Source organism: Quercus robur, chromosome 4 (assembly GCF_932294415.1).
Source record: "Quercus robur chromosome 4, dhQueRobu3.1, whole genome shotgun sequence".
NCBI lineage: Eukaryota > Viridiplantae > Streptophyta > Magnoliopsida > Fagales > Fagaceae > Quercus > Quercus robur.
This window is the reverse complement of record NC_065537.1, coordinates 49373175-49400466: the sequence shown is the minus strand read 5'-3', so window position 1 is coordinate 49400466 and position 27292 is coordinate 49373175. Positions and strand designations below refer to the sequence as shown.

The 27292-nt window shown below is 31.9% G+C and overlaps 1 protein-coding gene and 1 long non-coding RNA gene across 2 annotated transcripts; one reads left to right on the top strand and one right to left on the bottom strand.

Moving 5' to 3' along the window:
- Positions 1–6372: 6372 nt before the first annotated feature.
- Positions 6373–8350, bottom strand: LOC126724475 (uncharacterized). The gene is made up of 4 exons (XR_007654999.1): positions 7987–8350; positions 7482–7566; positions 6803–6963; positions 6373–6720 (listed from the first exon to the last, which is right to left on the bottom strand). It is a non-coding gene; the product is annotated as an uncharacterized LOC126724475 (long non-coding RNA).
- Positions 8351–11084: 2734 nt separating this feature from the next.
- On the top strand, positions 11085–18364 carry LOC126722095 (uncharacterized). Its single transcript, XM_050425246.1, has 4 exons — positions 11085–11322; positions 11941–12090; positions 16575–17005; positions 17777–18364. Exons 1-4 carry the CDS (start codon positions 11085–11087, stop codon positions 18362–18364), a joined length of 1407 nt encoding a protein of 468 aa, XP_050281203.1.
- The last annotated feature ends 8928 nt before the right edge of the window (positions 18365–27292 follow it).

Genomic DNA, 27292 nt, shown 5'->3' with positions numbered 1-27292 from the left:
AAATCAATGGCTCTTAAGTCAGTTGATGATGTTGATGGGAATGGATTTGATGATGAGCTCTCTGCTACAGAAATTGCATATCTTGCCAAGAACTTTAGAAACTTTTTTAGGAACAACAACAGAAAGGCAAGAGGTAAAAACAATGCAAACCTATAAATTTTAGGAGGAATGAATCCACTAAGGTGAATAATATTGAAAAACCTAGAGAGAAAGTAGGTCAAACCTCTAATAATTCTATGGGTCAATAATGTTTTGGCTGTCTAGGGTATGGTTATGTGATATCAGAATGTCTTACATTCTTGAGATCAAAGGGTAAGGCTATAGCTGTAACCCTTAGTGATGATAAAGTTTCTGATAATGAGTTTGGTAGTGATGAGGATGGAAACTTCATTAATTTCACAGCTACTGCTGTAGTTGATGAAAGTGTTGTGGTTGATGAGAACCCTTCTGATGGGGAACTCTTTGAGAATGCTGACTTCCAAGAAGCCTATAATAAGCTGTGCAAGGTTGCTACAAAGGATGCTATGTATGTTGATTTAGGCTTACAGAAAATTGCTTCTCTTGAACTTGATAAGAATAATTTGCTCTTGAAATTGTTTGATGCTAATGAATTGCTTGATAAGGTGAAGACTAATAACATATCGTTGCTTGATAAAATTGAAAATTTGGAACTTGAATTATCTGTTGCTAGAGAACAAACAAATAGGACTACTAGTTCTAAACTTGAATACATGTTGAGTATTCAGAAGTCTCCCTTAGACCAAACTACTCTAGGTTTTGAAGATAGCATCACTATTTCTAAAACTCATTCCACAAACTTTGTTTCTTCTTTTGAGCCTCTCGTGAGTGAGATTGCCAAGCCTGTAGAAGTTACACCTCTTAGGAAGATTAGGATTGATCTCAAAGAGTCTAAACCTAAGACTCCTAACCCTCCTAAGGATAAGTTGCATAATAGACCTACATGGGTTTGTCATTTTTGTGGAAAGTCTAGGCACATTCGTCCAAACTGTTTCAAGTTGTAAGCTGCTAAGCAAGCAAATAAGCCAAAAGTACCTGTGCCTCAAGCACAAAATCCCATGGTACTTAATGGTGAGTTGGTAAAGGCTATAAACCTTTATTCCAATCTTGGAGTTGCTCAGCATTCTAATATGAACAATAACTCCAATGCAAGAGTTGCATCTAAAAAGTTTTGGATGCAAAAGGCTCGATCTAATTGAGTCTTTCTGACATGGTCCTTGTGCTTCATCTCTCTATTCTTTGTGACCATTCTTTTTTTTTTTTTTCTAGGATTTGTATTGCATAACATTCATGCATTTCATACTAAGTTGTTTTTTGTTATTCTTTTCAAAAATAAAAACAAAAACAAAAAAAGAGGAAAAGGGAAGAAAAATGTGTTTTGCATTATTTTCAAGGTTGGCCATAATATCTTTACATAACATGTTTATGTACCTTGTTTAGTTTGGATGAGCTTATTTTATTACACTTTACTAGTTTGAGCTTTGTAGTGCATGTTATGTGGGAGTTGTTTATAGTTTTTGATCACATGATCTTGATCTTGAAGTCACATGCCTTTGATTGTTGGACTTGAACTTAATGAGAAAGGCATAAATAACCATCTCGCCACTATTTACTAGCCAATCATGAACACCTTAGTGCATATCATAAGACTTTGTGTTCAAGAAAGTGTAGCACATGCACAAAAAGAATATAAGGTGTAGCCTCAGATTAAATGCTAAAATTGGTGTATACATTATTGGGCTATAATTACTTCACAATCAAATAAAATTGGTGTGTATATTATCTTGACTATATCAATAAGTTTCAAATCAAATCAAATTGGTGTATACATTATGAAGCAAATCAAGAAACTTACATGATTGCAAGCTTTTATTATAGGAGATGTGAGAGTTATATGATGTAACTCTTTAGGTGATAGTCACTTTCAAATTTATGTGATGAATTTTGTAGAAATTGTGATTGATTACTATTCACATATCACCTCACATGTATCTCAAGCTTTTACTAGTTGCACATACTACACAAGTTACTCTTTGCTAAACTTAGTACATGATATTATGTGTAATCTTGTTGTGGTCATCCAAGATTAAAAGTTCATTTATTTTAATGCAAAATGTGTTTAAAGTTTGAGAATTGAGGACAAATTGATTGAAAATCTTATTTTTTGAAGATCTAGGTTAATTTCAAGGGTTTTTGAAAAACTTCTCATCTCATACTTATGCATTTTATTCATTAAATATTGTGCTTTAAGGAGTTTCTGCATTAAAATACTTTGTTTTTCAAAATTTTGATTTTTCCAGATTTTCGATCGATCAAACCTGTTTCTCGACCGATCAAAATTGCAATTAAAAATTTGGTTTGAATCTGCCTAGCTCGATCGATGCTCGATTGCTGTTGGATTGATCGAATGTAATTTTTGATTGATCAAATCTATTTTTCGATCAATCGAAAATCGTTTAGAGAGTTTTTTAAAACATGAGATTTTCACGTATTCTTCACTATTTCAAAAGTTTCAAAAAGCTATTCTCTCTCTCTTCGAATGATCCAGATTCAAAGACAAATTTTTTATCATTTTCCCTCAATCTTTCTCAAAGGTTTTTGTCGTCTAGCACCAGTAAGACTATTTTGCCCTTTCTTTTTTGATTTAATCTCATTTTTCATGCATTTAAGGGAAAATTTTGAACCTATAGAAATTTGGGGTTTTTGATGTTTTCTTTCACAATTGATCAATGAGTTTTTGTTATTGGATGATGTAATCATGTTCCTCATAGTTTAATTTGATCAATTTTGTGATTTGGGAAAAATTTGAAATTCTAGGGCTTGAAATAACCCGATTTGGAGATTTTGTTCAATTACGCTTAATCTAGTGAAATTGGCTTGTGTTATTGATTCATTATGTCATAATATACTGTTATCTAACTTATGTAATGATAAATTGATCAATTTGTTGGGATTTTTGAAAATGGGTTTTTCAAAGTTTGGGTTTTTGTTCTAAAACTATAAGTTCAAGCCAATTCTGTGTTTTTAAAGTATAATTGAACTATTCTCAATGCAATAGAGCATACATCATGTTGTTATACTGTTCATGCATCATTTAGATTGCTCTTTTCTATATATATATATATATATATATATTTGGTGTTCTAATAATGTCTGATGCAATCTGCCTTTGGTTTTTTCTTTTTTTTCTTTTGGCTCTTTTCTATATATCCTTTCCAATCCTTAGCATCATGGTTAGGAAGACTAGAGCCCATAGGACATCCACCTCCTCTTCTACTTCATCTTTTGATATTAAGAGGTTTATCAATGAGAAAACCCAAGAGACCTTTGAGAAGTTGAACATTCTTCGATTTGTGCGGGCTGAGAGAAAAGTTGTTTTAGATGAGCTTGACCCGAAAATTAGGAGAAATTTTGAGCATAGGGGCTTGTTGCCTTTGATGGATATAGATCATCCACCTCCGGCTACCTTGATTAGAGAGTTCTACTCGAACCTCTTTGTCCACTCCAATGATTCCAATACTCAGCTTGTGAAGAGTTGGATACGGGGTGAAGAGTATGTCATTACTCCTTCGGTAGTGGCCTCTGCTCTTAGGGTGCCTAAGGTATAGCATCCTGTGTACCCTTATGATGAGTTACCTCCACTTGATGATATTATGTCATATCTGACTGGTACTTCCATTCAGTGGGGTACTGATCCTCGGATCACTTCTCATGAGTTAACCGAGATTCATTACTTGTTTTTTTGGATTTCTTACCATTCTATCTGGCCCGTCTCTCACTTGCACACCATTCCTATCGAGAGATGTGCATTTTTGTATGCCCTTGTCACAGATGCTCCTATGAGTTTTCCTCATCTTTTCATTTGATCCTTGGTTCAAGTTCATAAGAGTAGTTCTTCTGCTCATGCTCTTTTCTTCCCGGTTTTTATTCATCGAATTTTATTGCATTTAGGTTTAGATGAGTTTCTTGCTTGTGAGCCCATTCACATGATAGCTCCTATAGGTGCCACCTTCCTTTGGCAGAGAGCTGCACAGATGCGAGCTAGCTCTAAACACCCTAGAGTTGAGTCTTCTTCGAGTGTTGCACCTCCTCCTCCTTCTTCAGGTGATCCGACTACTGATCCGTATGTTGATCCATCTGCTGCTGCTACTGATCCTCCACCTTCTACTTCAAATTATTCGAGCATTCGTCGTATATTGGACACTGTCATGATCGTTCAGTCAGCTCATGGTTAGCAGTGGACGTGCTCACAGAGCTTCAGGCTTTGCGTGCAGATTTGGTGAGCTTTAGATGGTCACCTCCGCCACCTCCTTTTGATGATGAGTCTTGATTGCCCTTTGGCAATTTGTCACAAAAAGGGGAAGTACATATGGATGGAGATAGGGGGAGATTTTTTTTTTTTTTTTTGGAGCTTTGGAGCTTTAGATTGTATATAGGTGCTTCATCTTGTATTTATTTTTTTGGCTCATGATGTATTTATTTTCTTATGAGTTATATATGTTAGGGGGAGACATTATGTTTTTATTTCTGTTTCTTGTTTCACATTGTGCTACATTGATTATTGATTTATATTTATGAGGTTATTCATGATATATATCTTTTATTTTATGATATGTGAAATCAAGAGTGTATTTTGTTTTACTTGTATTTTCCACATATGCGTTTATGTTTTTGTTAAGTGTTTCAAGAATATACAGGTTGATTCAATCGTGCTGCTGTCTACACTTGCAACTGATAGATAATAGTTAGGTTGAATTGTTTTTTGTTGGGCTGTTTTTGTAACTTTGAGCATTTTTGTTTTATTATGTGTTTTGTCACGGATTGTCAAAGGGGGAGTTTATTAGGTTCTAAGGATTTAGGATCTAAATGTATTAGAACTTCAATGTGTAATGTTGACAAACCATGATTAAAACTTAGAGCCTAGGTTTAGGCTGCTCAAAGTGTGTTTATGTATAGTTGGAATCGAGTGTACTGCATTAATGTGTTAATCTGCAAGGCTCGATCGATCGAAAATTAGACTTGATCAATCGAAACTCATGTAGATTGTTTTTCTGCAGAATTTCCAACTCAGCCCAAGCCATATGACGTGTAGGGTTTTATGTTTTGCCTTAAGTATAAAAAGAAAAATCCTAGCCACGTTTTATTGTTGTTGTTTATGCTGTGTGTATGAATCTCTTGTGAGATCTAGAGGTGTTTGCCTTCATACATACTTAGGGTTATTAAGATCAAGATTGATGTCAAGAACTTGGTGATTGTTTCAGTTGCTGCATAAAGAGCCTAAAGAAAACACAAGTGTGAGTACTTGTGGATGCTGTGAATCCAAGAAAGAAGTAGTCCGTGAACTCGGAGCATCACGTGGTCGTGGTAGTAAGCTTTCTACTCGGGGTAGCAATAGGATGTTAGTGATCTAAGTCGCTATTATAAAACTTCAATTCTTTCATAGTAGATTTGTTTTACCTTAAGGATAGTTAGGTTATATCCTCCCCAGGTTTTTTACCAGTTTGATTTTCCTGAGTTATCATATCGTTGTGTTAACCTAGAACTGAATAATTTACCTAAGTTAATAACTTGGCTAAATAATTAGGTTAATCTGTTTGTGTTTAAGGGGTTTAAAACTTACAAAAATAATAATAATAATAATAACTAGTCGCTAACCCGTGCGATGCACGGGAAAGTTTTGCAAAATATATATATTATATTATGATACATATTTAAATTATATGCAATTACAATAATCTCATTTCTCATGTTCAAACCCATGCAATAATAAAAACACTAAATAAGAAATTTTGTATTAAATAAAAATGACAAAAACCACAAAACCAAAACCAAAAATACAAACTCACTTTTAAGGAAGTCAACTCTTTGAAGAACTGGAACAATTAGGACATGTGGCATATGAAGAAACTTTCACTTGTCAAACTATTGAATTCCATTAAGCAAAAACATATTAAGCAAAGAAGTTAACACTACCAAAACCCAAAATCCAGACCCACTTTTGAGATCTTAATTGGGCAGTGAAGACCCTTTCCGCATTTGATGTTACAAAGATTGCATCTTAATTTATTGAGAGCCATGAGGTTTTTGTTTATGTGCACAAATAATAAATTATCTTCTCATAATTATATTAATGTTACAAAGATTGCATCCTAATTTATTAAGAGCTATGGTGTTTTTGTTTCTTTGCTTCATATGTTTTTGCTTAATGGAATTTATAGTCATGAAATTAATTGAAAACTCAAAAACCTTAGGCCCCGTTTGGTAGAATTGTTAAACAACTCATTCTCAGTTTTTAAATAACATTACATACATTTTCATACACTTTTTTACCGACACGTATTTCAAAAAATTAATTAGAAAGACACAATCAATATCAATCAGTCAAGTTCCACAGCCATGTGTATGTGGTCATGTGTTGATAATGGATCATCAGTATGAAAGAAATTGCATTTTAAATTATAATTAGCCATGAATGAGTGAGTTCTATGATAATGTTAAAAATATATTTTGTTTTTTGCGACTTATGAAGTGCAATTCATGAACTTAAGGTTTTGACCTTTGCAATGAGTTAGATCAAGACAACCCCATGCATTGTCTTGAAGAAACGGACCAACACCCAAAATCGCATTCTGCAGCAAATATAGTAGGCTAGACGTGTAATTTACATCCAGTAACCCCATATCCACCATTTCTTTATGTTCTCTGTGGGAGGACACAATCAAATAAGAAGTAATAGAAAAGATTTTGCACAATTATAAAAGAAAAGCCACTTATTAAATTATACCTCTTGACAGGACAAAGCCACCCAAAGCAAACCGTATGACCAGTGCAAATGATCCAAATGTGTTGGCAAGAATCAGGTCCCCCCACTAATTGCCCCAATAAAGCGAAATAATGCAGAAGCCATCTGGTTAAAGTAAAAGCAGAAGGTGCTGCCTAAAAAACCTGCAATATGAACATGAGAAAATATATAATTTGAAATAGAAAAAGAAAAAAAGAAAAAGTGAAACATATCTTTGTATGTTGACAAAAAAAGTAGCATGATTTTATTTATTTATTCTATCTTTTAACTTCCAGCACTTGGATCAAAGCCAATGACATAGTAAGTGATGAATACCCATACAACAACTTCTACAAACGTGATTGGAATCTTGATGATCCATGCAGGGAGAGAATATGCCCATAAAACCATAAAAGAGCCAACAATAACAGAAGCAAATCTTGAAACAGAGTCCATTACAGAACCAAAAAATCAAAAATTAAACACATAATAGATCTAACAACACAAATATACATCAAAATTAAATCTCACATCAAACATTCACATTTTAAATTCAGTATAATCTCTTACTTCGGTATAAAATGAATTTCATCAAACATGTGTCATGCAACACCAAAAGAAGACCTAAAAAATTAGTTAATTCAAAGCAACCCAAAAACTTGATTCAAGGAAAAACATTTACCGTTTCATCCCTTCAAGCAATCTAGCTCCCAACGGATAGACCCATGAGTACAATATGTTGACCAACAACTTTGATGACCCTGAAACTGAAATTTTGCATTTTGATTGAGCAAAGAGAAAAACAGTATGAGACCACAATAAAAAATTAAATTAAAAAAAAATTTCAGACTCAAAACAATAAAAATAAATAAATATATGAGACGAATATAATCTGAAAATAAAACTGAGTTAAAACACAGTAAAAACAAATTGTTCAAACTCAAAACTAATGATGATAACTTTACAATGCAACATAGAAGTAGCTATGGCACTTATGAATGTCATATTTCACAAACGATATGCCACGATCTCGCACAACATTAATCTGTGCCCTCTAATATTCCTAATTCTTATGAGTAGTTTGTCTCCATTTGATATTATTTTATTTCATTATGCTGTAATTTTCTTCCACTTATAGTTCTCACTGTTTTAAATTTCGTAAATTATTCCACGTTTTCAGATTATACCTGTTACATTAGCCATTCCATGAGTCCATGATCCACAAACTGACTTTGCAAGTTACAATGCCTTAACTCTTACTACGTCACCTTTGCCTTGCTCTCCCTTATTCATTGTCAAAAAAAAAATTTCCCCTATATCAATATTCATAAACCAAAAAAAAAAAAAAAAAAAAAATCAGTTTGAAGTTTAAATGACATCCCGAAGCATTAATTGTTAACACATGAAACAAATCAAACAAAACACACCAAAAAATTTATTTGAATTTTCTCAAAAACGACCCTAGAAACCCAATCTTTACTGCCAATCTCTTCAATCAACAATAATTCCCACAATCACAATTCAAATGAAAAATACATACCCACGTAGACAGCCATTGGTTTTTGCTTAGAGAATCAGTAGGGGGATTTTTGGAACTATGACAGATCAATCAGAAGGGCAAAAACTTAGTACCTGATCCTGAAATCAATGGCAAAAAAAAAAAAAAAAAAAAAAAAAAAAAAAAAAATCAGTGAAAAAGGAAAGACGAAAGGAAGACTGCTCAACAGGTTTTCTGAATCGCAAGGTAACAGGGTGGTGAGACTCTTCCTCGTCCTCCTCCTCCTTCTTCTTCTACACCTTCTCTAGAGGATGATTGATACAGTTTTCTGAATTGGCTGGGGCGTACCCTTCGTCTATTTAGGTTTTTACCATATCTTAATGGTAGTGCCCTCAGATTTCTCATTCTTTCCCAGGATCCAAAACCCTTTTTTCCCTTTTCTTTTCCCTCAATTTCTCACCAAACAAATACAATCATAAGAAAATTGCAAAATAAAAATAAAAAGTATTGGACTTACGGTGAACCTTTGGACTTGGTTTGGAACTTTGCTGGTCCAAAAATGTGAAGTCTTGCTTTGAGTGCTTTGGCAGATAGGACAAAATTTTTATGAAGGGAAGTACAGAGAAAGGGTGAAGAGAGAGGAAGAAGAGTAGATAGGTTTTTATCGGGTTTTAGAAAAGGTTTTTCTTTGCTTTTTTTTTTTTTTTTTTTTTTTTCGTTTTATGTTTTTTTTTTTTTAAATAATATGCTGACGTGGACAATTGTGGGAGCTTCAAAAGCTTCGGTTTTATATATATATATAGATAATAATAATAATTAAATGATAAATCTAGATCGATCTAAAAAAATGTGGATATAGAACGCGTTTTTTAGTAGTGATCGCACGATGAGGAATGGGAATGAAGTTATTTTATTGGATGTCTATATCGCCGACAAATTATGAACTGCCACTTGACTCTTAATTTGCCTAATTTGGCTCAAGTCTTCGTCAACTCAAATTTGTTAATTAGGTCTTATATATATAGGTAGGCAGTGTGTCTACGTAATCATTTCTTAGAGACAGGAACCTCACAGAGGGACTTACAGGCAGCAGTTTTGGAAGACAGAATCATAAGTAATTACTTTGTTTTTAGATCAAAATTTTCGTTTGCATGCATGTCAATGTGGTGAAATTGAAATTCTTAATTTCATCATTTGTTTAAGTAATTTGCTATTTTTCACTACTGTTTTGTACACATGGGCTGGGATGAAGACGATAGTCATGGTGACATCTCAGTATCTCACCATGAATAAAAGGTTTGTAAATTTATTAGGAGGAAAGAAGAAAAGAAATAAAACACACCTGGGCTTGGAGTTTTCTCCATTTCTAACTTCTTCTTATCTCCTCTCTTGGTATCACAAAGTTTGGTAGCATCTTCACAAACTAGTTGTGTATGTAAGAATGATGTATTTAATTGTTGTTACTCTTTCAGTACCTGAGCAAGAAACTTATGAGGCTTGGAGCATTCGGATGAAAACCTATTTGATGACCCTTAATGTATGGGACATTGTTGAAGCAACCGCCGATCGAACCTCCAGAAGATGATGAATTTGCTTTTAATGTTGGAGCTTGAAGAATGCCATGGCTTTATAATTGATCTGTGAATCTTTCAGGCTGATTGCATTCCTTTGATCGGGAAGATTACTATAGCCAAAATTGCTTGGAATGCTTTGGCAGAAACGTACTAGGCAAAAATAGGTAGTTATCTCTCTTATCTATCTGGAAAATGCACATGCTCAAACATTTTTAATATAAAACATTATTTTTAAAAATAAAAAAAGAAAGAAAAATAATTATTTTAAGGTTCAGAAGTTCAAAAAAAAAAAAAAAAAAACTTATAGGAAAGAAAAAGAAAAACAACTAAGAAAATGTTTTAATTGTAAAGATTCAAAGAAAAAATGTTACTTTACAAAAAAGGATAAAAGCTCAAATTCTTATATAATAATTGTGATTTTTCATAAAAATAACTAATAAAATTTTTAAATAATTATATAATAAAATCTATAATTAAATATATATTTTTTTCAGTTGAACTTAAAGTTTCTTTTTTTTGACACCGTTGAACTTAAAGTTTCAAATGCATATATTAAACTACTATATGGTTTTAAAATTGTTATAGTTTGTAAGTTCCAAATAGCTTAATTGATAGTCTCAATCTTATCATTTATGTGTTTAATAAAAATCAACAAAGGTTTTTCTTGATGTTTATTTAATTGCTAAAAAATATTTCATGAGTTATATATAAGTGAAATTCTAATTATGAAAAATTAGACCACTGATTATTCATGTATAAAAACTGAAAGTAATAAATATAATGTGATTTACATATTATCTTTATAAGTTTTCTAACGTTAAAATATTTTTTAATATTCAAATGAGTGGTAGTTTATTGTTGGAAACTTGGATAATCTCTTTTTGTAATTAATTTTTTTAGTGAGATATTTTGGAGCCCTATGATCTGATAATATGATGAATTGAACTTGAAATTTCTTGATTTACATCACCCCAAACCAATGATCTGGGAATGGTAATACAACATTTATCTATTCAAGTAAAAAAGGGCAAAATTTTTATTATTGAAAAAAAGATCATATGGTATTATATTTTCGGATTGCACTATATATGTATGCAAAAATAATATTATTATTTTAGCCAATATCTTAAACAATAATAATCTTATAATTGCTATTATAGATCCGTCTAAACCTTTTGATTTCTATAATTACTTGAAGACAAACTCCGCAGTGATGCAGAACAACAAGAACAACCTTCTTCAGTATGTTGACTTTGCAAAGAATATCCGCAAAGGTGATTGGAACGCTGCTAAGGATTTCCTTAGGTTATATCCAGAGGCAGTCAGTAAACAAATTTCATATTCTGGAAATGCAGCTCTACACATTGCAATCCTTGGTGGACATACCAATATTGTGGAAGAGTTGGTGAAGCAAATGTCGGAAGAGAATTTGGAGATAAAAGACAACGATGGTCTCACCGTATACTTGGTTGTAGTGCTATTGTTGGAAACATCCAGATCACAAAATGCATAACTCAAAAGAATCGGAGGTTACTGAGTATTGGAAATTCGACACACCAACTCATTCCGGTCGTGTTGGCTGCCGTGTATAACGCTATAGATTTGGCTCGATATCTCTATTCTGAAACTCCTCTGGAAGATTTAAAACCAGAAAATGGCATCAATGGTGCTACATTTATTACACGATGCATTTATGCCAAAGCTTTTGGTAAGAACTTAAATATTGGACTATATATTGGTTGAGATTTTTTATTTTTTTTTTATAATTGTTAAAGAGAGATTATATGAATGTATTTGGCTTTTACTTATTTTTTATAGCTTATTTATATAGTGTTTAACAAAAAAAATATATAGTTTTTGGTAAGATTTATGTCAGTATAACAAAAGGCTAAAAGTTAGCTCATTTCCCAAATAGTGTTTTTTTTTTTTTTTTTTTTTTTTTTTAAATCATAGACAAAAAAGAATAAAAAAATTATAGCCGTCACACTATATATTGTTGACATTTCTATGCTTTGAAACGCTTGCTACTGTTCTCTTTCAACTAATTGCTTCTGTTTGCGATCCAATAGATATGGCTTTGAAGTTGCTCGAACATTACCCTAGCTTGGCAACTTCTCTAGATATGAGGGGGGAATCCCCTGTGTTGGCATTAGCTTGCATGTCTTTTGCATATCCTAGTGGAAATCAGCTAATATTTTGGAAACAATGGATCTACCACCGTGAGTATTACTCTCTTTTTGTATTGCTTTAGATTATATTACTATGCTATTTTGCACAAACTTTTGTAGCACCATTAAATAAATGATCGAGACAACAGATTTTCTCTCCATAAATTAAAGATATGTTTGGGTTTTGAAGCTATGAGAGAATATACATAGATTGCTTCCAATTAGGGGACAAACAAAATCTCTACCTCCTCTTTTTTTTTTTTTTTTGATAGAAAATCTCTTCCTCTTAGTTGTTCAATCTTGATTAGTCCATTTCAGAAGATGTGGATATATATTATATTATATTTTGTAGACCTCTTTACATTATTACTTTGTACTTCGTAATTTAACTCTTTTGTTCTGACATAATGAAATATTTTAATATTAATATATTTTACAAATAATTTATAAAATTCAGTTATATTATTAAATTCTATTGAAAATACATAACAGGTTTTTTAGTATATGTTAAAATTTCTTGGAAGCTTATACTTGTGTTAATGATAAGTTGTAAAAGAATATGTATTAGTTTCTTAAGGGTTTGAAGTAGTTTGAAATGGTCTTGAACTAGATTCAAATTGGTTAGAAGTAAATAGTTTTAAATGGTGTTGAACTATATTCAAATTGGTTAGAAGTAATTTTAGTTACACTTGAAATAATATACATGGGATTGAAGTATTTTAAATCAGAAGGACGCATAGCAAAAGATTAGAATAGTTTGAAATCTATTTCGAGACTGGCAAAAATTAGAGTATTTTAGATTAATTTTATATTGAGCTAATTAAATTCCTAGCTTATAATAACCCTTTCATACGTACATGCACATTTGACAATTTTAAAGGGAAAAAAAAAAAAAAAAAAACAAAACAAAAAAGACATGTATGAAAGGTTTCTACCAAAAAAGTAATTCTACCAATATTTGTTCTTTGATTTTTTCCAAATCTTGAAAAAGTCATGTAAGGATCCCAGTTCATAATGTACGGAAGTTACTGATTCATAATTTCTCCATTAATTTTTTTTTTTTTTAATTTTAAATATGATAATTTGTTTTGACTTATTTATATACCTAATTTTTTTCTTCTTAATTCAATTTTTATTATTGTGATATATTGAATTTTCTTAATATTTACTATATTTTTATATAATTTATAAACATAAAATCATTACAAAATCTATTAAGAAAACACAACTAACTTTTTGAATTTTATAAATTTTTCATTAGTATTTGAGTTAATGATAAGTTTTAGGCATGAGAGAAATGGTATTAATTTCAAATGATTGAGAAATATTTGTAATTGGGTTTGACGTTATTTAAAATTGACTTAGAGTAGTTTTGAAATGGGGTGACATTTGACTAAAAAACTATGGTGGATTTAAAATTAAATTTAAGATGCTTCACACAAAATTATACTGGAGCAGTAGATTATCTTAATCCTTTGACTAGGTTCCACTTTAATTATATTATATTATATTTATTGGTGGAGCCAAGGGGGAAGCAATTTCTCCCCTTTTCTTTTCATCATTGTCTTTTAAGGATTAAAAACTACAAAATTCAAATGAAGGTAGAGAAAAAGAAGAGTTAGAAAATAACACGGCTAGAGCTATTATTAAAGGAAAAAAAAAAGCAATTATTAAGATTTTTAAAAAAAATTTATTGTATTAGTATTAGAAATTATTGAAGACTTATATTGTATTAGGAAATTATTTTCTGATAATTACTGTGTAGAATTGCTCATTATTGTGTAGTATTGCTCTCTTTTTCTGTTCACTGAATTATTCCGAATTTTCTATTCATTTTCTTTTTTTTTTTTTTTTTTTCTAGCTTTTGTAAGGCTCTCTCTCTCTCAATAACTTTTATATCAGTTGTATGAACCAAGCCGTAAAGCCACTTGAATTATCAGTCAATTGAAATATCAGTCCTAAGCCCCTCTCAGTTCCCTATTCTCCTTATCAGTCCCCAAAAAATATAGTTGTGTATGTGGGGTTCCCATTATTGCAGAGGACAAAAAAAAAAAAAAAAAAAAAAAGCCTATTATTGTGTGTCTAAAGTTTATAACAACTTAAATTCTTTATGTAATACTTTATTCTCTTTCATAAAATGATAAAATTTGTGTATAGAAAATAAAATTTTAGAATAATTTTTTAATAACATCAACTTACAATTTTAGAATAATTTCTTAATAACATCAATTTACATAAGTTGTATTTAATTAGTTTATGTGACTATTAAAAGAACATTCCCATAAGTTTAAAATTTTGACTTTGAAAAAAATAAAAACGGCCTATACATGCCCCCAAAAAAAAAACAAAAACAAAAACCTTCATATATAATCAAAATATAATTAATATGCAATTTTCTTTCATGACTTTTCTTCATTAAAACAACAGCCAAAATATATATACAAATGTTTTTGTACAACATATACATGCGCATTTGCAAACACACATGTTAGAGTACTACATGTAATATAAATTTTTCCCCTCCCCAGCTCCACCATTGATGCATGTAATAGATTATCTTGACTAATTGATTACTTTAAAAGTTAACAAAAAATAATTATATATTCATATATATTTTTGTAAGGTCCGATTTTTTTGGTCCGGCCCAGGATGCGTGGGACTTTAGACCAGCAAGCCTGGTACAATGAATTTGTAGAGAGTGAACCAAAGAGCTAGGCTTTGGTGTATGGACAACAGTTATCATGGTGTTTTCCTTGATAGGATGAGATGGACTGAGTTCATCTAGGAGAATTGGTCCTCAGTACAGTTCCGGGAGCCTTTTCTGGTCCCTCTTGTGTGTTGGGGGGTCTTCACCCCGCCCTCTTTGTTTCTTTTTACTCCCCTTTTATAGTAGTTTTCTTCCTCCTGGATGGGGTCCTTAGGGTAGGTACTTGTCCCATCAGCCCTTCTCTCCAGTTGTTAGGAGTGGTTGTAAGGACAGAGAAGTATGGCCGTGTCAGGCACAAGGTACTGAATGCAATAATGGCAGCCTTTCCTTTAAACACTTTCGTTGTCCTTTTCTTCTTTAGTACTTTTCCCGTTCCGTGGGATGATAGGGAGTGTCACTACCAGTGGCAGGTTACCTCCTCCATCCTCGACTACACTATGCTGAGGAGGGCTCTCCCTGTGGCCGAGGAAGGGCTTTTCCTCCCCGCGACTAAGGAGGGATTTTTCCCTTGGGCTGGGCCTTTGGCCCAATATAGACATCGACATGAGCCTACTGGTCTTTTACCCCCCACAATTTTAATTACCAAGTATTAATAAAAATTAGACAATATTGTAGAAAAGATCATATTTAGATAGAAATTTCTTAGAGAATATCAAAGATAATTTAATCAAAACTTGTAATTTTGAATTGCTTTAATACCCAGTTTAATTAAAAAACATAATACTATGATTCTATGATTTTGTTTTTTAATAATTTGATAATTGCAATGAAGAAAAAGTGTTTTCAAAACTCTTGACATTAAAATATTTATATAACAATATTAAAAGTTTTTTTTGGGGGGGGGGGGGGGGGGGGGGGGGGGGGAGACTACTGATATTATTCAAAGAAAGTTGCCATAATCGACAAAGAGAATTGAATTCAGGTGTGGAGGAACATCCTTCATTCACACCGACAAACCTCTAACATGTCTAACATGTTTAGTTAGGTTGTAAAATACCTTGTTACCATAAAGTCTAAAGTCTTTAATTTTTACTATCATTATACATATACCTAACCTTTTAAAATTCACTCGCCAATTCTACTACAAGGTATACGCATTCCATCAAATCATGTTGCCAATGAAATTCCCATAAGCATCGGAAACTCAAAAAAGGGAGAGAGTGATCAAGTAAGAAATATTGGATTAGGTATGTTTCTATCTAGACTCTCTTACCATAACATGTATGGTATGCTGTAATATGTACCTTAATGGAATGTCTATTATGAGTTATACTTAACTATTGACAATTTGACATACAATGGCAAATTAACATTACAAAAAATAAAATAAAATAAATCCCAAGAAAAAAAAATTTAACCAATGTTTTCTCAATTCTCTATCACCTTAAATTGCATGGCTATTTTTACACTTGTAAGTAGAAACTATTGATATTACATTTAAGAATAAGCTTAGGCTACCGCATCAAAAACTAGAGGAAAAGTGAATTACTTAAATCTATGGATGGTTTACGAAGAATCAAATTATTTAATTTTTTGAGGTTTAATGTGTTTTCTGAATTAATTAGGCAGGGCAAATAAAGTACAGCTCTCAATTGTTTTTAAATAAACTGATTCCCCCCCCCCCCCCCCCTCCCCCCCACTTTGCAGCTCGTCGACTTGTTTCAAAACTCATTAAACGATTGGGTATGCTACGTTTACTCAATTATTAGTAATTTCAAATCTTAGTAATTGATTGTGTTCAACTTTTTCTATGCTCTTTCTTATGTGTTATTTATTTATTTATTTTCTTCATCTAGTTGACAAAACTCTGTTTTAATCATTGACATAGGGATCAAACAAATTTATGAATTGAAGTTGCTTCATTACCAATCTGCTCAACTTCTAAGCCGAGTGTGCTATGAGCTACCGGGTTTAAGTGATCAACAATTGTCAGATGCTCGTGTTCTTGATGCTGTACTCAAAGCTATCCAGAAAGGGTTAATTGAGTTTGTTATTGCTGTACTGAGCACAAAAAATGAACTTGTGTGGAGCAAAACAGAGGAAACATCAAGAAACACATTTATGTGGGCTGTTCAACATCGTCAGCTTAAAATATTTTGCCTCATATACCGATGTCATATAAAGAACGCAATATTGCCTTCAGTAGATATCAAGAACAATAACATATTACATGTGGCAGCGATTTTAGATTCTTCCTCTGGACTACGTACCGTTCCAGGTGCAGCTCTACAGATGCAAAGAGATCTACAATGGTATAAGGTAAAATCACTCGGTTTGCATTATTTTGATCTAATCTCTCAGCTATACACAATATACTTGTTCTTTTTTTCTTGGGAGGGGATAATATTTTTTTTTGTTTTAATCTGAATTTAAAAAAAAAAAAAAATCTATTATAGCCTAATCTAAGTGTATATATAATCTAATTGTATATATGTGTGAAGCTCCCTTCTATAGGAAAAAATATTTGATATTAAATGAAACCATATCAGCGGTATCAAAATCCACTAAGTGAGAGATATGTCGGTAAAAAATAATTATCCCACTAACAAATGAATGACATATATTAGTAGGTAGTAATTTTTGCATACATGTCTTTCATTTATTGGATTTTAATACGGATGATGTAGTATTATTTGATACAAAATATTTTTTTCTCTTATAGATTTGGAATTTGGCCCTTATCCCCTAACTCACAAGAACTAATACTTGTGGAGTGACTATCATGCTAAGGGTGTGCAATACAATTCAATTGTTTTTTAGTAACAAACTAATCTAAATTGAATTAAGTCTTAATGGAATGGCATCTTATTGTTTTTCCCTATAGATATCACAAGCAATAACAGATTTTTATTTTTATTTTTGGAAATGAGAATATTCAATACTACAAATCTTTCACTGAGAATATTGAATCATTGATCTCACTTCTTTATAATGAGAGGGAAAAAACGCTAAGTTACAAGGTGTTTCTAATATAATATTTTATCTCAATCATTACATATTTGTTCATGAGAATTTGCTTAATGAACGTAGGAAGTGGAGAGTGTTGTCCATCCTTTTTTATTAGAATCTACAAACAAAGATGGACTAACACCTCGAGAATTGTTCACGGAGACCCACAAAGAGTTGGTTGATAAGGGAGAAAAATGGATGAAAGAGACAGCAACTTCTTGTACAGTGGTTGGTGCTCTAATTATTACCATTATGTTTGCAGCAGCAATTACCATTCCTGGTGGTAATGATTCAAATACAGGCTTGCCATTGTTCTTAAATAGCAAGGTGTTTACGCTCTTTATAATACGTGATGCACTATCTCTCCTTTCTTCCTCAACTTCAATATTGATGTTTCTTGGCATCCTCACATCAAGTAATGCAGAAGAAGATTTTCTTGAATCCTTACCCAGAAAGATGATTATAGGTCTTTCTACCCTTATCTTCTCTATAGCAACCATTATGATAACTTTCTGTGCCTGTCTTTTCATCATTCTACATGGAAAATCATGGATGGTCATTCCTGTCATTTGCCTTGCTGGTGTTCCAATCGCCCTATTTACATTAACGCAATTTCGCCTTCTTATTGACATGTTCAACTCAACTTATGGATCTGGAATCTTTGACTAGAATATGGACTCTTGGTCCTAAGTTTTTCATTGTGATGAATGATGTATTAGTGTATCTTAAATAATTGGCATACAGGCAGAAATGATTTTTTTTTTTTTTTAATTCCTTTTATTTGGAAAGATAACTTATGAACTTTTAGTTTGTGATGCATAAATTGTGTTCTTCTAGAACTAATTATCCTTAAGATATTTTTTCATGCTCATTCTTTTCTTACGTCACACAGTATCACCTCATTGGGGAAATTATACCACATTAGCGAAAGAATCAAAATAAAGCAAAAATAAAGGAATAATGTCATGTATACAATATTTTCAAAATCAAAGGAAAAATTTAGAGCTTCATGAATTGGACTATAATGTGCAAAAATCTTCACATTCCTAAACACAACTCAACAATACACAAAACGACCTCAAAAGCTGATACTATACAAAACGGGTTTACAAGCCCTCTCTTGCCTCACGAAGTGGGTTCAAAAGCCCAAAGTTCTTCACTACACGGATCAAGCTTGAAGTCTAAATATAGCATTTTTTTTTTTTTCCATCAAAGCCTGAGGACCCTTGTCTACACAAAATGGACTACAGGAATTAAAGAATTTACCCAAAAAGCGATTGGGGTCATTCAAACTAATTGGGTTAGAGGGCTACGCTCAAGCATCAAGCCGAAGAAATGCTAAGGCAATCCAGCCCACCAAGAGTTAAAATAGAAGTAACCAAATGTTGGGCTCGTTTCTTACTAACTAGAAGAACCAGCCAACAGTTGGAGTAGTTACACTAGAAGACAAAAATGGAGCTGATGTCATAGGAGTAAGACACGTGTTCAAGGGATTCAAAATCCTCTTTTCCCCAAGTTGTCTGTCACAGTACTAGAAGTTTACTAAAGACGTTGAACAATAGGGATTCTTGTTGGGGAATAGCTTGGAAAAATATAAAGATGTCATCGGTAAAAATATATATTATTATAGTTTAAAGCGCGTCTATTGACCCTAACAGGTTGTAGAATTTTGGTATGAAGAGTAGTATCATGGAAAAGAGACAAATGATGAGACAAAGGATGAATAAGGTAATAGCGGAACACCTTGACGAACTCCTCTGGAATGGTTGAAAGGGCTGCTAGTTTGCCCATTCCAAAGAACTGAGATCGAAAATGTTTTGGAAGCATGTCATGATGAGGTCAATTATTTACTGGGAAAAATGAAAAAATTGAAGAGTATAACATATGAAAGGCCACTTGAGATGATAATACGCCTTTCTAGGTTTACTTGACAGCCATGAGACCCTTTTGTCCCCTTTTTCTATTGAATAAGTGAATCATTTCTAGCGCTATTATACAATTTTATGTTGTTTGACTCCCTAGAATGAAACCCAATTGAGCTAGGTGCACAAGGGAGGGAAGAAATTTTTTCAATCTCAACACAATTAATTTTGAAAGTATTTTATACAATGTGTTACAGATACTAATAAGTCATAATTGATGGACCATTTTAATAGCAGTTAGATCTTTGTGAAATTGGTCTAATAAAAGTAGTTCAGATAAATTTTGAAATATCTAGACCTATAGTATCCTATTATTATTGAAAAAATTGGGCATGCAGCCCATCTGAGTCAAAAGATTTGTGAGAATGGTGCGAATTTCATCAATTGAAGGAAAGGAGGTGAGGGTATTTTGAAAATGGGTTAGGTTAAAATCCATTGCATGAAAGATAATTGTAGGAGTCAGTAACTAGGCTGGCAGCCTGTCTAAATGAAATAAGGTTCGAAAATGATTGTTCACAGGATTTTGTAATTGTGTACCCTGTAAACATTGACCATTATCATCCCTAATATGCTATCCAATAAGGGCCTAAATATGCCTAGAACAAAGGTTATCGAAATGTGCATCTACAAAATGGATTCAAAACTCGCAAACAATTAGGTAACTAATTAATGTGAATTCCTTATTCCCTTTGGAATATTCTAACTTGATTCATGATTGCAAGTCTCTCATGGAGCTACCTTGGGTGATCAGAACTAGCCGTATCTAGAGAGAAGCCAATAGGTTTGTTGATCTATTAGCAAAGAAGGGTGCAGAGCAACCAAAGTGAGAAATCTTTTATGATTCTTGCCCTTCATTTTTGACGCAATGCTATTTTTGGGACTCATTGGGCTTCACGTCATCTCACTCAGTGGGTGGTGTGTAACAAATAAAATGAACTACATATGTTAGTTGTTTTTCAGTTGGAGTATGTGTCCTATTTTTAGTTCTCTGTATTGTGCTATAAGCATAGTTTTTAGACCTAGATTGTTCAAAGAATAGAAAAAGAGAGATGCTCAAAGTTTTAAAGTTGGACCAAGGTCAACTTAGGTTGAACTGTGATAACATCAAAATTAATTTAATATTAATTAAAATAAAAATAAATGTATTAAATGTGTACAAATATGGAAATTTACCCCCCCCCCCAAATATAAAGCTAATTAAACAACTTTCAAATTATTTTTCAATATTTTTAAGTGAATAGAAAATAATAAAATATAAACAAGCTTTAAAAAATTGTGTTTAATAATTTTTTTAAATAAAAATAATTTTATTTAAAAATAAAATCATTGGTAATATAATTTTTTTACAAATTTCACAATCATATGTAATGATGTAAAAGCATAATCTTTGAAAACAAATAAATTTAGCAAATAACATTAAGTAAATAGTGATTAAATTAAATGCAAAACTATTAATCGTGTAAAACTAAAATAAATAAAATATAAATTCAATGGGATACAGAAGGAAGTCAGCTAGTGTAGTGGTTAATGTGCTGTACATTGATCTTAAAATTGGTAAAAGTAACTAGTGAAACAACACAATCCACTAAATAATAGTATATGTGAAGGTGTATTATATTGTGATGTAATGAAAAATGATCCATCACAACCGTTCACCAATGCTAGTAATCAAGGTTGGCCCCTAAAAATGGCTGAAATAGTTGTGTGTAACGAAGAGTAACACGAAATAGGGTCAAATTAATGTTTATGCTATTTGGAACCGGCTTGGGTCATGGGACCCAATCCTTACTAGTGCGATTTAGAGGGTCTGTCATTCGAAACAGTGTGAAGGTCGAAATGTGGATCATGGTTTCAATATTGTTTTTGAGGTCATCATGTTTATGTACCATATACCAAATTTGGCAAATCTCACTATTACCATATTTGACTTAGTCACCCTCCTATATCAAATTTGGTCTTTGTCAACCACCATTATTATTGGAGTACTCTAGAAAAGCAATAATAATTAATAATAGGGTATCCTCCAAAAATCACTTTATTTTATAGTTAGATTGTATATTTTTATAAACTTAATTATAGGTTTACATTATATTAGCAATATAAATTTTACATCGTAGATGTGCACATTTATTTAATCCATAACATGAATCTTGAACTGAAAGTATAATGTAAGTTAATAATTTTCCTTTCCATAATTCTTACTATGTAGAAAGATAAAGAGTTTTTGTACAGCAAAAAGAGATGTAATAACTTTTTGTACAATAATAGCCTACTAGGAACCTACTTGGAAGTTGAAACTTGAAGGTAATTAACCCAAATCCAATACAATTGGTCATGCGATTTTCAAATCCCTCTATTTAGCGTTGTCCCCTCTTTCTTATTTTTGTGATTAGCCCTACTCGATAGAATATACATCTCCCAAAATTCATGTGTTACTTTGTGGACAATGTTCGGCTGCAGTGTACCCAAATGGGCAAATTTATCATGGGTAGCTAACCACAGCTCAGTTTTCTTATCAACATTTTACAACTTTTAGAAATCTGTCCTACTGTTGAAGATATGTCACAGCGATAATAACATGGATGAGTAATAAAAGGAACTAAACCAGCTTATTTAGTCATCCAGAAGGGCTGTATTATGTGGATTAGTATTTGGAGCTAGAAGTTGATAATAGTGGTAAGGCAATTCAAAGTTTATAAGTTGGCTAGGAAGATTCTATTAGGAAAATGCTATAGTAGAAACCTGATGAAGGAAATATTGCTGAAGGCTTTGTAATCTGACGCTCGGCATCGAGGTAAGTCAGTCAGGTTGATCAAAATGTCGTTGTCATTTGGTTTCAAACATGAGACAAACAAGACGAGAATGTATCAGTGTATGAGCGTAGACCATGACCATGGTCTATTCAGAAATCTCACATGATCATCAAACACTGGAAGCCAGAATAAAGTGTCCATGAACTGGATAAATTTTTCCACTACAAATTAACATGTGGGTCCAAATTAATTTCATATGGTTTACCACTTTAAACACAGTCAATGTATAAGTGTAAAAGGTGTTGAAAATTGCAACAAGGCTGCCAATGCTTTAGCTTTAAGTGCAGAGTCATTTTCAGTGTCGGATTCATCACTAGCCAGTGGTCAAACTACTTTTCTCCTTTTCCTCTCTTTCTTCAGCACAATGATTAAGCTACCAGTCCCACAGTCATTCCCTCCACGTCCTCATCTCATCTTCCTTGCTCTCAGATACAGAAAACTCAAGGCACGGCAGAGTACTCTCAGCCACAAATCACATTCACACATTATTCGAAACCCATATCACAGTACACTTCCATCAACAATCGCGGCCACAAACTCGAAAGTCAAATTAACCAAACCACTACCTCGCCTTCAACTTGAACACCACACCAGCAGGTAGCAACCCACACAAGCATATACCGTGGACGAACCATTCCAACACTCACAAGCAGTTCACTTCACTCGCACTCTTACAGCAATTCCCAGACAAAGCGAAAGGAAGACGGGAGAGAAAAGGGAGCCTGAAAGAGAATTTGGGTTTCGGCTGAAGGCTGGAAGCCTAAGCCCAACTCCGAAAGTGAGATCCATTGTTCAAAGCCGACCCAAGTTTCAAGAAGTGTCCAAGAGCCCTGATCCGATAGAAATCCCATAACCAACACTGATCTGATCGTGGTCCAAATTCCAAACCCAATTCCCAACTTAAGGTATGTATGTTCCTAAAATAGATAAGAATGGTCAACGGCTAATGCATTATTTTTGGAATAATGACATAGAAATAAACTATTTTACAAAAAAAAATTTATAAATTACTAATATAGTGAGTGATTATTGGTAAATAATAAAGTGATATTAATGATAGGTTCAGATAAAAACTAATAAGAGGTTGGTCACATCAACATTTTTTAAAAATGTTGTAAAATAATTTGTGTCTGTAGTAGTACTCTTATTTTTTATTCCTATAAGAGCATCCATATTGGCGATACTAAATAGCTATATTGCTATTTTTCGCACAATCAAATGCCAAAATGTGCCCTACAATGGTGGAGTCAAAGCAATATCTTTTTGGTTGTGCGCTGTAGCAACTGAAAGGTAAAATATATATATATATATATATATATATTATTTTACTCATTTTTATTCTTTCTTTTATTTTTATTTCTCTTCTTCTGCATTCACAATATTATTTTACTTATTTTTTTTTATATAGGGTTCACACTGCTATATATTGTTTGTGAGTTCACATTACTATTGTTGTTTTATTCTTATATTTTTTTTTTCTTTTCTTATACTCTATATTGTTTTTTTATTTGTGCATCCACACTGCTATTGTAGTAGATATATTATTTTATTGAAATATTTATATTATTTTATTGTGTTGAAAGCTAAAATAGATCCACTGATGCTAGATGTTTTGTAAAGTGAGTAGGTAAAATAGATAAACTAACTTTTTATGGTGCCTAATAGCTAAAAAAATAACTCCACCATCGTGAATGCTCTAACTATTACATTATGCATAACTCATCCAACCAAAGTATACTCAGTATGCTTCCCTCTTTAATTGAAGCCCCCTTTATTTTTAAAAAAATGAGAGCTATTATTATTATTATTATTATTATTATTATTATTATTATTATTATTAAGTTGGGATAATTAATAATGCGGACACCAAACTTTATTCTTTTATTTTTAGAAAAATGAAGATTATGGATTTTGTGGTTAAGTGTTAGAGATCCTCATTGCATTTGTTATCTATGAAAATGAAAAATAAGGGTTTTCTTAGGCTTATATCTTATTATCGGTAAAGATTAAAGTGATATTTGTTTATAAATTATTTCAAATTGATAATATTTACATATGTTTCGTAAATAAGGGATTTAGTGCACTTTAACTGTGTAATCTCTAATTTCTTTAACCAAAAAAAAAATCTTGTTCTAAATTTTTTTAAGAAAATTAGTTATCATTAATATGATTAAAAGAGAGTTCACAAGTTACAACTTACAAATTGACTAGATGAAAAAAAAAAATTAATATTTTTTTTACCAATGATATAAATATTTTTGTTATAAATAAATAAATAAATATATATATATATATATATATAGAGAGAGAGAGAGAGAGAGAGAGAGAGAGAGAGAATTATTATTTTTTATTTAACTCGGCCCCTAGAATAAATTTCTAACTTTGGATGGCAGGTCGGCTTTTTATCTCTAGACTCTCTACATCTAGATCTATAATATAAAATGAATGGCTTTTAATTCTTTTTTATCAAGTTCCTTAAATTGTGCAAAATTTCGGAAAAAAAAAAAAAAAAAAAAAAAAAAAACAACAACAACAACAACAACTATAGCATATAAAAAAAAATTAAAATTTTATTTGGACATTCAAAAATTCAACCACTAATGTTTTCAAAAAAAAAACAAAAAAAAAAAAAAATCAACCAGTAATGAAGATATCATGTCAAGTAGGTATGTCTTTGCCATTATATGGTCCATTCGGTGAAGTAAAGTCCTATATAGAAAAGGTTGTATCAAAAGTAGAGTCGACTTTCTTCAGGTAATTTTTTTATAAATTCAAAGTGTCTTGTCTTAATGATAAAGGACAATTATTATGAAGCAAATGTTATAAATTCAAATTCTATCATTTTTTTATAAATAAAAAAAAAATTAATTAATTCTTCAAGTAATTTTTTACCGATACATAGCAAACAACTATGAAAGTTACAGTTTATATCCCTAAATGCCTTAACTACCTATTTTAAACATTTGGTTCACATATTAACCAGGTAGTTAATCAATCAAGGTTCAAATTAGGGGCGGTGCTACAACCTATTCAGGGGTTCAAATGAACCCCTGACTTCCAAAAAAAAAAAAGTTATGTATATAATTTTTTTTGTTAGTTTAATACTTTAATTTATTTTTAAAAATATTTTTTTGCACACTCTTACTTGAATCTTTCACACCCTTATTACAAGTATTTTTTACTCTAAGAGTAAAGAGTAAGTGTCTGTGAATTGTGAATTGTGAATTATAAGTGTAATTCTTTTTATAAATTTATATTATATGTGTATGAGTGTGTCTACTATTGATTGTATACATTACCTTTTGTTATAATGTTATTTGTGTAAATTATGATGTGTGTGGATGTTTGCATATACAATATAAATATAACTTTATATAATTTAATACTTAGGAAATAAGGAGGGTTTTTTTTTACATGTGTGTGTATTGTTATCATATTAAAATAACTATTTGTTATAAAGTTAGTAAAATTCAAGAAAAAAAAAATAAAGTAAGTTACTATTCAAGCATTTAATTGGTTAAGTAGACAGGTGTGGGGGTCAGTCAATCAATAATTATTAAAACCGTGTTAACTAGGCCTGTGGCCCATCCGAGGACGTTAAACCATCCGAGAAGGCCCACATAAGGTTATAAGGGGAACCAAATGAAAAGAGAAGTAGATATCACATGAGATGGGTCCAGTATTCGTCCGAGGACAAAATCCTTCTCGGCAATATGTGTCCGAGGACGACCTGAATGCCGTATTGTCACAAACACACTTCGAAACTACATTACCACTAAAGATGGGACATGGGGCCAAGGATAAGAAAGAAAAGATAAACAAATATCTTTAACAACTGCTGCCTCCGCATTAATTGTCTCTCAACCAACTCTTTGGCCGCATTAATGTGGAGGTGATGCCTGAACAGTGATAAAGCAGCCTTACAGCTGCTGGTTGGAGGTTCCAGGAGGTATTGGATGGGACAAGAAGGGATCCCCCGAATCCAACTTACACGTGTGTGGTGAAGATGACACCAAGAGGACAGTATATAACAGGGAAGAATGCATTAAGAAAAAAAGATCGGAACTTCTAAACAATTGATGCTTAGAAGAAAATCTTACAAAATAAAGAACTTAGCTTGTTTCAAGAATAAATTGATCGTAATATCTGTATTAATCCATCTAGAAACGTTAAGTTTAATCGTTTTTCTTCTGAAGTTGATCTAGTTCTTTTATATCCCCGCTCTACAAATTTATTGTTTGGGCCTTTAGCATTCGAACCCAATACAAGTTTGGGATCGACACAAATTGAGTCCTTACAACAGGTAATATATAATTTTATATATGAATAAATGTGATTGTGTGCGTCAATAATTCATATGGAGCCAATGAGTTGCGATTAGTCATTTAGTGTAAAATGTTTTTATAAAAGCAAAGTCAAATAGATAATAACAATTGTATAAAGATAAAAATGCTAGACAAATTTAACAAAGTAAAATGGTCATAAGCTCAAAGCTACGCACATTGGCAATAGATATTCATAATGAACTATCATGTAACATTCAAAATTTGAAAACTTGTAGAATAAAATTGTAAAACTTCACGTAGTATTATTTTTTATTATTGATAACTCGATATATTCAAGTTCTCTTTTTATTAAAAAATTTTAATGACTCTTAAAAAAAATTCCTAGAGCCGCCACTGGTTTAAATCACAATGATTTGTGTATAAACACATAAAGACAACATGATGTGTAGATTGTTTAAAAGTGGTATTTTCCTAGAATATTGTTTACACTATTACGTTAGTTGCCTATAGTTTATTTTCTAGAACAAAAGTCATGGTTATAAAGCTTAATTCATGTATAAGGCTTTACTTTTTCCG